This window comes from Microtus pennsylvanicus, chromosome 1, assembly GCF_037038515.1.
Source record: "Microtus pennsylvanicus isolate mMicPen1 chromosome 1, mMicPen1.hap1, whole genome shotgun sequence".
Taxonomy (NCBI): Eukaryota; Metazoa; Chordata; class Mammalia; order Rodentia; family Cricetidae; genus Microtus; species Microtus pennsylvanicus.
In genome coordinates this window covers 150,489,160-150,505,843 of record NC_134579.1, presented here as the reverse complement: position 1 = coordinate 150,505,843, position 16,684 = coordinate 150,489,160, and the positions used below count along the sequence as shown (strand labels likewise).

Here is a 16,684-nt window from a genome sequence, read left to right as displayed (position 1 = left end):
GTGCTCATACAATGCAAAACTTTCACAGTTAATCCTTAGACGTGATTTTAGAAACAATTTGAAAGCAGCTCCTGAGTGTAGACAGCACACTGACTTACAGCAGCTCCTCCAGGTTGCATGTTGGCGATTTCAGCCCGGAGCACATTTTCTCAACTGCATTATAAGACAGATTAGTGCCATAGAGGTTCAGGGATGTCAGGTGAGGCAGCTGAAGAACTGTGTGAAATAACGTACCATCCCCAAAGTTAGTCATGAAGGAACACCTGTGGAATAAGGCCAAATTGCACATTATACCAGGGGGTGTGGGTTCATGGCAAAGCAACTTGTACAATCCTCTCCCACACTGTCCCTCACACACCATGGTTGCTTGGGCACCCTGCTTACCCCCAAATTCTCACTGGTTGTCTCCAGATACCAAACGGACATGGAGGCTCGAGCTATTCATCTCTCTCCCTTTTCTTCTATTTCCCCCACTCCTGCATAATACCCAGATCATTCTCAGAAGACTCATACTTACCTTCATATTAAATTCTGAATATAGCCTGTCATGGCTAATCAAGGGTTCCAACTCAACACTATCTAGAGAAAGGGAACCTGAATTGAGGAATTGCCTCATCAGATTGCCATGTCTGTGGAGCATTTCTTAATAGGTAATTGGTGGAGAAATGCCACTGTGAGCATCGTTACCCCTGGGCAGGTAGGTCTGATGTGAATAGGAAGAGTGTTGAGCAGCTTGGGGGAGATAAGCCAGGAAGCAGCATTCCTCCATGGTCTCTGCTTCAGTTCCTACCTGCAGGTTCCTGCCCAGACTTCCCTTGGTGATGGATGGTGACCTGGCGGTGGTAAAATGGAATAAACCCTTTCCTCCTCTAGGCTGCTTTTGGTCATGGTATTTATCCCAGCAGCAAAAAGCAAACCAGAGTAACTCCTTATGTATAAACAGATGATTGTATCATTTAATGTTCCCTGCTGTGCGTCCCAAGGAAGGGCCCATTTCTCCTTATTTACTAGTATTTTTGTTGTTGATTAATACAGGGTTTCTCTGTGTAACGTTGGATGTCCTGAATCTCACTCTGTAGACCAGGCTGGCCTCAAATTCTGAGATATGCCTGCCTCTGACTCCCAAGGACTGTGTTTGAAGGTGTGTACCACCACAGCTCAGGTTAGTAGGAACCAGTGTTTTTTAAAGGCACCACTGTCTATAATGGTCATAGACTAGGGTTCAGAGTCAAGAAAATTAAACGTGACTTTTTTTTCTTTTTGTATATATTTCTTTTCAAGGTTGGGAAAATGTAGTCAAACTTATGCCTGGCCCTGTTTCCTTATAAGAAATAGATGTCAGCATAATGACTAAGAGGTTATCAGTGGGCAGGACAGCTAGCTGGGTGGTTAAGAGCACACACCATTCTTGCAGAGCACTGGAGTTCTGTTCCCAGCACCTATGTTGGGCAGCCCACAACTTAGTATAACTCTGACTCCAGAGGCCCAATTCAGATGCACACATACACACATACAATCACAGTAATGTTAAAAAGTGGACTTTTAATTAACATTCATACAGTCTCTAGAACACAGTCGATTCTAGCTGTCTGTGTACATGCATACATACACACATGTACATATATACTAGATGTACATACATATACACATGCACATATATACTAGATATACATGCATACACACATGCACATATATACTAGATGTACATGCATACACACATGCACATATATACTAGATGTACATGCATACATACACACATGCACATATATACTAGATATACATGCATACACACATGTACATATATACTAGATGTACATGCACACACACATGCACACATATACTAGATGTACATGCATACACACATGCACATATATACTAGATGTACATGCATACATACACACATGCACATATATACATGCATACATACATGCACATATATACCAGATGTACGTGCATACATACATGCACATATATACCAGATGTACATGCATACATACACACATGCACATATATACTAGATATACATGCATACACACATGCACATATATACTAGATGTACATGCATACACACATGTACATATATACTAGATGTACATGCACACACATGTACATATATACTAGATGTACATGCATACACACATGCACATATATACTAGATGTACATGCACACACATGCACATATATACTAGATGTACATGCACACACATGCACATATATACTAGATGTACATGCACACACACATGCACATATATACTAGAGGTACAGGCACACACATGCACACATATACTAGATGTACATGCACACACACATGCACATATATACTAGAGGTATAGGCACACACATGCACACATATACTAGATGTACATGCACACACATGCATATATATACTAGATGTACATGCACACACATGCACATATATACTAGATGTACATGCACACACACATGCACATATATACTAGAGGTACAGGCACACACATGCACACATATACTAGATGTACATGCACACACACATGCACATATATACTAGAGGTACAGGCACACACATGCACACATATACTAGAGGTACAGGCACACACATGCACACATATACTAGATGTACATGCACACACATGCACATATATACTAGATGTACATGCACACACATGCACATATATACTAGATGTACATGCACACACATGCACATATATACTAGATGTACATGCACGCACATGCACACATATACTAGATGTATATGAACACACATGCACACATATACTAGAGGTACATACACACATACTAGTTGTATAGGCATTTACACACCACCTGTAAATCACATGTATGTGTGTGACAGAGAACTTCAAATATGTGACTCTTAGTAATATTGTATTTTCTACTTTTTATTTTAGTTCTGAATTTATTTATGAATTAGTCTTATCAAGGCAGAGAGGGAAATTCTATCTATGGAAAGGATGAGTGACTGTCAAACTTACGACAAGCTTTGGAGCTTAAACATGTTCAGAGGTATACAAGGAGCTGGAGACAACGATTCACAAAGATGCTGAATTGCAGTTTCATTGAAATTACAGCTGTCCAGATCCAACACTTGTAAGTTCCAGAAAATTCCACATAATGAACGCCAATATTTGTTTGCAATTCTGCAATGAGATAACACATTGTTATTCTCTGGTGGCTAAATGCAATCAAGACACTCCTAAGATGGGAAGATGAGCCCCACCACCTGAGGAGGTACACATGGTACATAGACATTCAGGCATCCCAAGCACTCATACACAATAATAAAAATAAATAAATTTTTACAAAAAAGAAAAAGGAGCAGATGAGACAGAGAGGAGAGGGTGAGCAATGTGGGGGAGAAAATGCCCTCTTCTGGGCATTGTATAGCCATTGCAGTCTTAATCCTGGTAGAGCTATGGATCCCTCCACTGCCTGCAAAAGACCGGGCCTGTTCCTGTCAATCAACAACTGGGGAGAGGCTTGCACAGTCCCAGCCCTCCCTGCTGGAATATTGACAACTGGTCGGCTCTGGGGGAGGAGCAGTCATCTCCAGTTTTGTACCCACAAGTCAGCCCACTAGGATCTAATGCACAGCTCCAAACCCTTGGACACACTGATGACCCTAGTTAACTTATAGCTGACCAAACAAAAAGACATCAGTGTGACGAAAGAACTTGGAAGGAAGAAGTTGGACCGGGCAGGAGACCCCATTCTCTAGGCCCTCCATAGTGGGGCATAACACCGGGCACCTCCCCCACCTGCATCAGTTTATCTTGGTCCTGCTGAGAGGACCATGAGAGTGGACCAAGAGAGGAACTCTAAAGCACAAGCTGTGATGACACAGGCTGGACCAAGAGAGACACAGACAGTGACAGTATAGAGCAGACCAAGAGCAATCCCCAAAGACTCAACAGACGCTGCAAGGATTGGACCAAGGTGCAAAGACACTGCGGGCATCATCTGAAGGAAGAGATGGGAAGAAACCAATGTAAGAATTCATCCAACAGCCTAAAAAGCAAACACAGCAACACCAGATTCCTGTGGTCCCAAACAGGAAGACTTGATCATTCTAACCCAGAAGCAGCAGAAGAAAATAATTTTAAACATAACTTTATGAAGATGATGGAGACCTTTAAATCAGAAATGAAAAACTCCCGTGAAGAAATGGAAGAAAAGAAATACAAAAAAATTGGAAGAAATTAGTAAATTCCTCAAAGAAACCCAAGAAAACCAAGAAAAAAACAATCAAACAGTTCAAGACTTGAAGACTGAAATAGAGGCAATTAAAAAGAACACAAACTAAGGGAATTCTGGAAAATTCTGGGTAAATGAACAGTAACTACAGAGGCAAGTATAACCAACAGAATACAAGAGATGGAAGAGAGAATCTCAGGTGTTGAAGATACTATAGAGGAAATTGTTTCATTGGTCAAAGAAAACAGTAAATCTAATAAATTCTTAACACAAAACATCCAGGAAATCTGGGACACCATGAAAAAAACCAAACCTAAATATATTTAACAAAATCATAGAAGAAAACTTTCCCAACCTAAAGAAGGATATTCCTATGAAGGTATAAGAAGCTTACAGAACACTAAATATACTGGATCAAAAAAAAAATCTCCAAAAGACACTTAAAGGCGTGCTCAGCTGCCTTAGCAATCAGGGAAATGCAAATCAAAACAACTTTGAGATATCATCTTACACCTGTCAGAATGGCTAAAGTCAAAAACACCAAGGATAGCCTTTGCTGGAGAGGCTGTGGAGGACGGGGTACCCTCATCCACTGCTGGTGGGAATGCAATCTTGTGCAACCACTATGGAAATCAGTGTTTCGGTTTCTCAGGAAATTCGTGATCAACCTACCCCTGGACCCAGCAATACCACTCTTGGGAATATACCCAAGAGATGCCCTATCATATGACAAAAGCATTTGTTCAACTATGTTCATAGCAGTATTATTTGTAATAGCCAGAACCTGGAAACAACCTAGATGCCCGTCAATGGAAGAATGGATGAAGAAAGTATGGAATATATACACATTAGAGTACTACGCTGCGGTAAAAAAAATGACTTCTCGAATTTTGCATGCAAATGGATGGAAATAGAAAACACTATCCTGAGTGAGGTATCCCAGACCCAAAAAGATGAACATGGGATGTACTCACTCATAATTGGTTTCTAGCCATAAATAAGGGTCACGGAGTCTACAATAGGTGAATCTAAAGAAGCTAAGTAAGAAGGGGAACCCAAGGAAAAACATATAGTTATCCTCTTGGCCAAGGGAAGTAGACAAAATTGCCGGGGAGAAAATTGGGATCTTGGGGGTGGGGTGGGATGGGGGTAAGGGGAGATGGGGAGAGAAAAGTTAGAAGGGAAGGAGGTGGGGCCTTGGGGAAACAGGAGGATTGGGATAAAGGAAGGTTGGACAGGGGAGCACGGAACCACAATTCTTAGTTAAGGGAGCCACTTTAGGGTTGGCAAGAGACCTGACCCTAGAGGGGCTCCCAGGTGCCCAAGCCGAGGTCCCCAGTTAGTTCCTTGGGCAGCTGAGGATAGGGAACCTGAAATGACCCTATCCTAGAGCAATACTGACAAATATCTTGCATATCATCATAGAACCTTCATCTGGTGATGGATGGAGATAGAGACAGAGACCCACACTGGAGCACTGGACTGAGCTCCCAAGGTCCCAATGAGGAGCAGAAGGAGGGAGAACATGAACAAGGAAGTCAGGACCACGAGGGGTGCACCCACCCACTGAGACAGTGGAGCTGATCTATTGGGAGCTCACCAAGGCCAGCTGGACTGTGACTGAAAAAGCATGGGATAAAACTGGACTCTCTGAACATGGCGAACAATGAGGGCTGATGAGACGCCAAGGACAATGGCACGGGGTTTTGATCCTACGAAATGTGCTGGCTTTGTGGGATCCTAGCCAGTTTGGATGTTCACCTTCCTAGATATGGACGGAGGGCGGAGGACCTAGGACTTCCCACAGGGCAGAAAACCCTGACTGCTCTTATGACTGGAGAGGGAGGGGGAAAGGAGTGGGTGGAGGGGGAGAAGGGTGGAAGGAGGGGGAGGGAAATGGGAGGCTGGGAGGAGGTGGAAACTTGTTTTTTTTCTCCTTTTCTCAATAAAAAAAATCTCCTCGCTATGTAATAATCAAAACACAAAACATATAGAATAAAGAAAGACTATTAAGAGCTGCTAAGGAAAAAGGTCAAGTAAGATATAAAGTTAAACCTATCAGAATTACACCTGACTTCTTAATGGAAACCATGAAGCCAGAAGATACTGGGTAGATGTGCTGCATACAATAAGAGACCATGTATTTAAGCCCAGACTACTATACAAAGCAAAACTTTCAGTCACCATTAATGGAGAAAACAAGATATTACACGACAAAACCAGTTTTAAACAATATATATCCAGAAACCCAGCCTTACAGAAAGTACTAGAAGGAAAACACAACCCAAGGATGCTAACGACACCCACAAAAATATAGGAAACAGATAAACTCTCATCAGTAAAACCCAAAAAGGGGAAACACACAATCATTACCACCGAAAAATAACAGGAATTAATAAGCATGGGTCATTAATATCTCTTAATATCAATGGACTCAATTCACCTATAAAAAAACACAGGCTAAGCCTTTGCTGGAGAGGCTGTGGAGGAAGGGGTACCCTCATCCATTGCTGGTGGGAATGCAATCTTGTGCAACCACTGTGGAAATCAGTGTGGCAGTTTCTCAGGAAATTCGGGATCTACCTACCCCTGGACCCAGCAATACCACTCTTGGGAATATACCCAAGAGATGCCCTATCATATGACAAGAGCATTTGTTCAACTATGTTCATAGCAGTATTATTTGTAATAGCCAGAACCTGAAAACAACCTAGATGCCCTTCAATGGAAGAATGGATGAAGAAAGTGTGGAATATATACACATTAGAGTACTACGCTGCGGTAAAAAACAATGACTTCTCGAATTTTGCATGCAAATGGATGGAAATAGAAAACACTATCCTGAGTTAGGTAACCCAGACCCAAAAAGATGAACATGGGATGTACTCACTCACAATTGGTTTCTAGCCCTAAATAAGGGTCACGGAGACTACAATTGGTGAACCTAAAGAAGCTAAATAAGATGAACCCAAGGAAAAACATATAGTTATCCTCTTGGCTATGGGAAGTAGACAAAATTGCCGGCGAGAAAATTGGGATCTTGGGGGTGGGGTGGGATGGGGGTAAGGGGAGATGGGGAGAGAAAAGTGAGAAGGGGAGGATGGGAGGAACTTGGGGAAACAGGAGGATTGGGATAAAGGAAGGTTGGATAGGGGAGCACGGAAGCACAATTGTTAGTTAAGGGAGCCACCTTAGGGTTGTCAAGAGACTTGAACCTAGAGTGGCTCCCAGGAACCCATGGTGATCTCCCCAGTTAGTCCCTTAGGCAGCTAAGGATAGGGAACCTGAAATGACCCTATCCTATAGCCATACTGATGAATATCTTGCATATCATCATAGAACCTTCATCTGGTGATGGATGGAGATAGAGACAGAGACCCACACTGGAGCACTGGACTGAGCTCCCAAGGTCCCAATGAGGAGCAGAAGGAGGGAGAACATGAGCAAAGAAGTCGGGACCACGAGGGGTGCACCCACCCACTGAGTCAATGGGGCTGATCTTTTGGGAGCTCACCAAGGCCAGCTGGACTGTGACTGAAAAAGCAGGGGATAAAACTGGACTCTCTGAACATGGTGAACAATGAGGGCTGATGAGAAGCCTAGGACAATGGCACGGAGTTTTTATCCTATTTCATGTTCTGGCTTTGTGGGATCCTAGCCATTTTGGATGTTCACCTTCCTAGATATGGACGGAGGGGGGGACCTAGGACTTCCCACAGGGCAGGGAACCCTGACAGCTCTTTGGACTGGAGAGGGAGGGGGAGAGGAGTGGGAGGAGGGGGAGAAGGGTGGGAGGAAGGGGAGGCAAATGGGAGGCTGGGAGGAGGCAGATACTTTTTTTTCCTTTTCTCAATAAAAAAAAAAGACACAGCCTAAGAGAATGGATACAAAAACAGGATCTAACTTTCTGCTGTATACAAGAAACACACCTCAACCACCAAGACAGACATTACCTCAGAGTAAAAATTGGGAAAACGTTTTCCAATCCAATGGACATAAGAAACAAATGAGTCTAGCTATCCTAATATCTAACAAAATAGATTCCAAGCTAAAATCAACCAGAAGAGATAGAGAAGGACACTTTATATTCATAAGAGGAACAATCCATCAGGATGAAATTTCAATCCTGAACATCTATGCCCCTAATACAAGAACATGCATATACGTAAAAGAAACATTACTAAAGCTTAAATCACACATCAAACCCCATACATTAATAGCAGAAGACTTCAACACTCCACTCTCACCAATGGACAAGTAAACCAGACAGAAACTTAACAGAGAAGTAAGAGAACTACTTCTGGATGTCATGAATCAAATGGACTTAATAGATATCTATAGAATAGTCCACCCAAACAGGAAAGAATATACCTTCTTCTCTGAACCTCATGGAACCTTCTCTAAACTTGACCACAAACTTAGCAACAAAGCAAACCTCTACAGATCTAAGTAAATTGGAGTAACTTCTTGTGTCTTATTGGATCACCATGGTTTAAAGTTAGTGTTTAACAACACTACTCTCAGAAAGCCTACAAACTCATGGATATTGAACAGAACTATTCAACTGCCCCCAGGAAAAGGAAGAAATAAAGAAATTAACGATTTCCTAGATTTCAGTGAAAATGAAGGTACAACATACCCAAACCTATGGGACACTATGAATGCTGTGCTAAGAGTAAAGTTCATAGCACTAAGTGCCTACACAAAGAAAGTGGAGAAAGCTCACACTAGAGACTTAACAGCACCCCTGAAAGCTCTAGAACAAAAAGAAGCAGACTCATCCAGGAGAAGTACAAGATAGGAAATAATCAAATTGAGAGCTGAAATCAATAAAATAGAAACAAAGAAAACAATACAAAAAATCATTGAGACAAAGAGCTGGTTCTTTGAGAAAATCAACAATAGAGACAAATCCTTATCCAAACTAATCAAAAGGTAGATTGAGAACATCCCAAAAAACAAAATGAGAAATGAAAAGGGGGACATAACAACAGACAATGAGAAAAACCAGAGAATCAGTAGGTCATACTAAAATAAAAAAAAAACCAATACTCTACAAAATTGGAAAACATAAAAGAAATGGACAATTTTCTGGATAGATACCATATACCAAAATTAAATCAAGATCAGGTGAACAATTCAAATAGACCTTCAAACTGTAAGGAAATAGGAGCTGTCATCACAAACCTCTCAACCAAAAAAGCCCAGGCTTGGATGATTTTAGTGCAGAATTCAACCAGAATTTCCAAGAAGTGCTAATACCTGAAAGTGTTCCACATAATAGAAACAGAAGGGACATTGCCAGATTCTTTTTATGAGGCTACAGCTACCCTGATACGAAAACCACACAGAGACTCAACCAAGAAAGAGAATTATAGATAATGCAAAAATATTCAATATTGGCAAACCGAATTCAAGAACACATAAAAAAAATTAATCATCCACCATGATCATGTCGGCTTCATCCCAGAGATACAGAGATGGTTCAACTTATAAAAATCATTTTAATCCATCATATAAATAAACTGAAAGAAAAAAACATATGCTCATCTCATTAGATGGTGAAAAAGCATTTGACAAAATCCAACACCCCTTCATGATAAAGGTCTTGGAGAGATGAGGGATAGAAAAAACATATCTAAACATAATAAAAGCAATATACAGGACACTAAACACACTATGGATGACGGGAAAGAGGCAGACGCTACACAGAAGCTGCTCACATTTCCATCTCACTGGCCTTGTGACAAATTTGCTCTCAGTATAATGAAGGAACTCAAGGACTTGGCTGTGTGGGCCACAGAGCTCCAAACGGCAGTGCCAAGACTCAACAGAAAGCCTTCCTGACCATGCCATCTAAACACTCAGGAATAGACATAAAAGAACTTAGAAACTCTGTTCTGGAGAGAAGGACTGGTGGGTAGGAGTGTGGGCTGTACAAACATGAAGACCTGGGTTCAGATCCACAACACCAACATAAGCTGGGCATGGTTGCATGAGGCTGTTGCCCCACATTAGAAAGGAGAAACAGGTAGATCCGGGTGTCTTGGTGGCCAGTTACCCTAGTCAAGATGGTTAGATTCAAGTTTGGTAAGAGCCTGTCTCAGGGGATTAAAGTGGGGGACAATGGAGAAAGGCACCCCACATCTTCCTCTGACAGCATTCACACAAACAGACCTTAAACAATGCACTTGACACTGTGGCAAAACTGGAGGAACTGAAGACCGGGTTCAGAGATGTACTCACTTCTTGTGTCGTCTAAAGGTGTCTATGTCACCATCTCCTGGGTTATATGCTTCTGTAAAAACTCTTTCTTGTATATGTAGATGAAGTTTCTTTAGCTTCTGAGATCTCAGCAGACTGTAGGTAGCTACTGTGAGTACATCAACATTACTAATATCAACAGTCATTTCTTCGAATAGACCCATCACTTGTGTTACAAATTCTTCTTCCTTGTTGCCAAATAGGCTCTTGAACAAACTCTGGGCCCTCAGTGTCTTACTGAACTCTTCTTGATTCATGTTTCTAAAGCAGTTGAAGATAACACCTCTAACATCTCTGGATGGTATAAAGCCAAAGTGTGGGTTCAGCATGGCAGCAACTTTTTCAGTGGCAATTCCAAACACAAACATCCCTGTCCGGAGCCATTGGGTTTGGCCATGAGCATAGACTTCTCTTAGGAATTGGAGTAGGCTTCCTATGATGGGGTGAGGTGTGTCTTTGTCTTGTCTGAGGAAATAGAACAGGGCAGCAAAATACGACTGTAGCGTCGGATGGTAAAACATGAAACAGTCACCCCGGTAACTGAGAAAACGTATTCTCAGCCATGATCTCTCCTCAGGTTCAGTTATCCCATTCCTCCTGAGATCCTCAGACTTAAACACAAATACCTGTTTCCACATTCCCTCTGCAGCCAAGGTACACAGAGTCTTTAGTCGGGCTCTGTTCTGTCTGGATCGACGGGAGTCATACACAGATCTGAAGGAGCTCACCATAAAGCTTGTGTACAAAGCCGAATCTGGCTCATAGACAAGGTTCATTTCCTCTCCCCTGTCACGCTGCCCCTTTACGGTCCTACAGAACATCCAGCACATATAGGGACTAATGCATAAATCGAGCAATGCTTGCATGCTCTGTAAATAACCAAAGACTTCTAAGCCTTTCTCAAAGTCATTGAAAAAGTCCATACAGTAGAACTTTATAGACTTCTCACTGAATCCTCCCATAGTTATCTTCCTTGGATACTGTAGCAAGGGATAGATTTTGGGTATACTTGGGTTTCCCAATTCAAGCAGCAGAGAAGATTCTGGGAGCATTACTTTCTGTATCAAACTACTCAAGACAATTTGTGTTGGCAGCATCTTCCTCCAGTCGTCGCACAAGTTTGTCCGGATATCCAAGTCAAATTTCAGGTGGTCAAATCCATCCAAGATAAACAAGATTTTCCTCGGATCGGATAAGACATCATCAGGTGTCTCTGAAGATGCCGACAACTGACTTAAGAGAAGCTGAGCTAAGCTCAACTCTGTGGTGCTGTTAAGTGAGACGAGAGAAAAGAAGAAAACATACTGAAATCTGTTCTTCCATAAGTTTCCTGATGCCCAATCCAACACGGCTTTTCTTAAGAACGTGGATTTTCCAATTGCTTCAGCACCCAGTAGGACTGCAGTGATTGGCTTTAACTGAGGATAAAATACTTCTTGCAGCACCTTGAACTGCATGTCTGTAACAACTTTGTATTCTGCATCCAGCACATAAAGGTTGTTTTCGAAGGTCCAGATGTGGTGAAATGCAGTCTTCATAATCTCTTTGTATGTCCTTTTATCTGAGATTGATGAAATCAGAACACAAGACAGTTAGGACTAGGACACTCCTGAGAATGAATCACAGTTTTCTTAAATACACGTCTAGTGAATGATTCCCACACCTGGATGAGCCGTGAGGCCGTGGGTCCTGAGGACAGAAAAGGAGGAGAGCCACCCACCTTTCCCTGTAAGAAGTTTCCATTTCCCTTCAACTGATACAGGGTTTTCCTCCCCTCCAAAGAATAGTTAGGTCCCAACCCAGCCCCAACCAACTAGCCCGTTCTTCTTACACCAACTCCTCTAGAGAGAGACCTCTATTGCATGCAAGTCTTTCCATGCTTGTGAACATGCATGGAAGAGTTGACTGACTCATGCCTGACTCAAATCCCTGTGCTAAAGGGGGGTCTATAAATATTTTAGGGCCAATAGAAGAGAAGGGGGTTCTCCAGAAGGCAGGGCTATCAGCTGTGGTACAGCATGAATTCTGGATACCTCACTGCAAATTTGCAAAGGGCCTGGTACCTTCCCAGGGCAACGGCCATAAGTATTTCATCTGTTCACAACTTCATGAGTTAGGGCTCAGAATCCTGTGACTCAGCCTAAGGCTTTCATACCCCCAGTAGTCATTACAGGTCAATCTATTTCAAATTCTTCAGTTTTCTGTACATGTTTACAATCCGATGCTTAGTCAAAGCAAGATTTGATTCAGGCAAAAGACAGAGTGAAATTACCTCTGGGGTTCTATGCATTCACATCTACAGATAACAATCCTGATGGGGTGTCACATTGTTCTGGGTTCAACCACATGTATCTCACAGTTTAAGGTGCATTATTTAATGTATCTGGATCAACGTCCTAAGCGAAATGGGATTACTAGAAAGTATTTCCCTTTCCATTCATGGAGGTAGTTAGCAGGCAGCTGGCAAGTCATCAGTAGCACACTTTGATATTTCCAGTGAATTTTTGGTACTAGGCCTTCTGAGGGCAAGAGCCTACTGTTGTATCTGAGATTTACTGGGACTTCTATCAGTGACTGGTACATTAGAAATGTTCAATACGTTTAAAACACTTGCTACTCTTCTAGATGACCTGGGTTCAGCTCCAAGCACATAGACAGTCACTGATAACTTGAGGTTTAGTTCAGTTTCAGGGATTCCTGTCCTCTTTTGGCCACAAGGCACTGCATGCATGTGTTTCCTATCCATATATGCTAGCAAATACTTACATACATTATATATAAAACTACATAATTATATATAATTACTCATTAAATATATGTTTAAATATATATTTAAAAAATCTTTTCAAAAAGCCTGGGAAACTTTGTTATTAGATGGAAAGGTTTCATAGGTCAGCAGAGGACGGACACTTAAGTCATCCTAAGAGAATCTGCTATCTGCCCAATCTGTTGCAGGCTCCGGGGTTTATGCGGGCCTGCACATTTCTTGTAATTGAGTTGAACTTGTCATGTATGTAATTCAGCTCCTGTAAAAAGGGACGTAGGTATAAATATTTAATCAGACGAATGGTTAACAGAAGAATATCATTCCATCCGTGTGTGTTTCCAGGCAATCATAAATCTCAACCTGTAGGAACAACTCTAGCTCCATGGCCCAGTGTGGGGAAGTTTTGTTTGTGATATAACAAAGCTTGCCTGAAGATCAGAGTGTGGAGCTAGTCACTAGTTAGTCATAGAGACCAGGCAGTGGTGGCACACATCTTTAATCCCAGTACCAGAGAGACAGAGGCAGACAGATCTCTGTGAGTTCCAAACACCCTGGTCTACACAAGTTTGAGTCAGTCTCAAACAGAAACAGAACCAAGATGTAGCAGCTCACGCCTTTAATCCCAGCATAGGGAGGTAGAGACAAGAAGCAATATGACTAGATGGAGAGAGGAATGTAAGGTGGGAGGAGTCAGGCGCTCAACCCATTCAGTCTGAGGGTTCAAGGAGACAGTCTTACCCTCTTCGGTCTAAGGATTCCAGTAGAGGCAAAAGGTCTCTCTAGTGCCTGACTCCTTTACTTCTCTCATCTTTCACCATTTACCCCGATATCTGATTCTAGGTTTTATTCAAGAAGACTAATTAAGATTGTACTACAGGCCAGTAAGTGGCTCCCAACCCGAAAGCACTCCTACGGCAGTAGACTACACAGGACCAAAACTAGAGCTGACGTTAGCTAGAATTTGCCCCGATTTAGTGTAGATTCTCTTTTTGCCTTTCTGTTTCTAGAGACAGGGTCTTGTGCAGCCCAGAATGCCCACTGACCTCAGCCTAGCCATGTAGTCAAGGCTGACATTACATGCTCACACCCTCCCATTTGCCTCTACCTCTGAAGCTCTAGAAGGGGCTAGAATGCATAGCTGTGCTAGTGGTTGGGTAAAAAGGTTCCCATTGGTTGGTAAACTTGAAGATCTGTTCCCCAATTAATGGTGAGGTTTCAGAAGGATTAGGAGGTGTGGCCTTGCTAGAGAAGGATGTTGTTTGGGGCAGGCACTGAGATTTCATAGCCTCCCCCTGCTTCCAGCTCCCTCGCTCTGCTCCATGCTCGCAGCTGAGACGTGACCTCAGCTTCCTGTTCCTCCACCATGCCTGCCTGTTGTCATGCCTCTCTCACCACTGTGGAACCATAAGCCGAGATAAACCTATTCCATGTGTCACTTTTGATCACGGTGTTTTATCACAGCAACAGAAATTAACTGATACAATAACCATGACATGTTATTCTCCATGTCTTCCATGCTTGTGAGTATTAGGTCCTTGTAAATTACTGGTGTCTTTATCCCCAAGAGGAAACAGATGTAGTGACATTGATCATCTTGCTGTAGCTGACTAGACAAGTCACATGACTAAGAACCAGCCGAACAAAGCACGTGGTTCCAGATTCACAACCATTTTTGTGGACACTTTTGGCTACTGTTAAATCATAGTTCTGCCAAAGAATGCATGAACAGCAAACCCAGTGAATATGGAGACAGCTTATATGCACATGAAAAGGGAGATGAGCTCCTGGTAAAATATTCCCTCTGGAAGGTCTGTGACATGCCCTCCACCTGGACATGATCTCAGCTTGTATATTTGAGGGCTTCTTCCATAGTCTCAAGAAATTCATAGGAAATAAAGGTAATGTCTCTGGGAAAGAGGACAAAGACCTCTTCTTAGCACTACGTGTCTGGTCAAAAGGATGAGTCAGTGCTATAATAGATAGAACCTCATCTCAGCTGAGTGTGGCACCGAGTACCTGGATCCCTAGAACTCAGGAACTCGAGGTAGGAAGTCATGAGTTCAAGACTAGTCTGGTCTATAGAGTGACTTTTAAGCCAGCCTGGGCGACACAGTGAGACATTTTCCAAGATAGAAAGAACAAACAAGAGAAGGGAGAGACAGAGGAAGCAAGGGAGAGAGAGGAGGAAGGAGAGAGTGGGAACAATGCCAAGAGGAAATGCATTGTTTTGTATGCTAATTTTAAAAAAGCAAACGAAAGAACATTTTTCTTGGTCAGCTGAAGAAAACAGCATTAATGTTGGGATCTGCCTTATTTGTTTCAACCATCCTACATTTTCTTTTATTGGTAATGGTCATGTGCATTAGGAGACCCTCCCCCACTCCAGTTAAAGGATGAAGTATACAACATCCACAGGTTTCTTCAGTGCAACCCTTCCTCAGCACGAGTTTCACATTATGGTTGTTAGCTTGGTGTTTCTGTGGGACTCCTACGAATGGAAGTAGGGGTGTCTCTGACTCTTTCACCTGCTCAAGAGACCCTTTTCCTCCTACTGGACTTCCTAGTCCAGCTTTAATATGAGGCTTTGTGCCTAGTTTTACTGCATCTTGTTATTCTGTGTTTGGTTGATGTCCCTGCTTTATTTCTGAAGGGAAACAGAAGACAAGTGGATCCGGGAGAGTGGGAGGTGGGGAGGACTGGGAAGAATGGAGGATGGGAGGTATTGTAGGAGAGAAGAATAAACTAAAAAATAAAAGCAGCTCCTATGTGACTAACGTTCCCATGTGTCCCTTCTCTCTCCACGCTCGCTTACCTCTCCTCAGCTCTTGAACCTTGGTCCAGAGGTCTCTCCGATTGACCTGTAGAAATGTTCTTGACATCATGTCCCATACCTGCCCTGGATAATATGCGTGCAACAGCATTATCAGGTCTTTTCTCGAAGCTAGCTTAATTTTTGCACAGAGCACCGGATTGACTTGCAATTCTGGTTCTTTGATGAGCAGATTTTTGAAGTGTAGGAACGTTGCATCACTGAGCTGTTTTAGGCAGTGAGCCACACCCAAATCAGATGGTTCTGCCATCTTGGATGCTGAGCTCAGTCTTCAGAGGTTAATATATATTCAAAATGAAGAAATAAGTGATACCTGGACAAGAATGACATGGGAGATCTCAACTTGAAAAGTCTCAAAATTATTGATATCATGCATCCCTTCCTTCAGGTCTATGTGGCTCATCCTTCACCCTTTCCCTTCCATTCCTGTGAATCCAGTGCTAAAATAAACCTTGTGCCAAGTTCACTATTAAAGAGAATGATAATCAACTGGAAAATATCAACAAAGCAACCAAGTTAACAATGGAACCAAAGAAGAAGGGTGGGCACTGCCGTTGTCCCTGCCTCTCTATGCTCTTAGGAACACGTCTCAGAACTGATTATAGAACCCCAGTAGCACAGACTTTGAGAGAAAC

At 42.4% G+C, this 16,684-nt stretch overlaps 1 protein-coding gene across 1 annotated transcript in view; it reads right to left on the bottom strand.

The window, feature by feature from the left end:
• LOC142837535 (NACHT, LRR and PYD domains-containing protein 9B-like) overlaps positions 1–16,299 on the bottom strand; it is a 34,427-nt gene extending 18,128 nt beyond the window's left edge. Inside the window, exons 1-4 of the mRNA XM_075952669.1 lie at positions 16,032–16,299; positions 10,435–12,013; positions 2,970–3,134; positions 99–263 (exon numbers count right to left, since the gene is read on the bottom strand). Of these exons, the coding sequence (XP_075808784.1) occupies positions 99–263; positions 2,970–3,134; positions 10,435–12,013; positions 16,032–16,299 (2,177 nt within the window). The remainder of the gene's footprint in view (positions 1–98; positions 264–2,969; positions 3,135–10,434; positions 12,014–16,031) is intronic.
• Between the last annotated feature and the right edge of the window lie 385 nt (positions 16,300–16,684).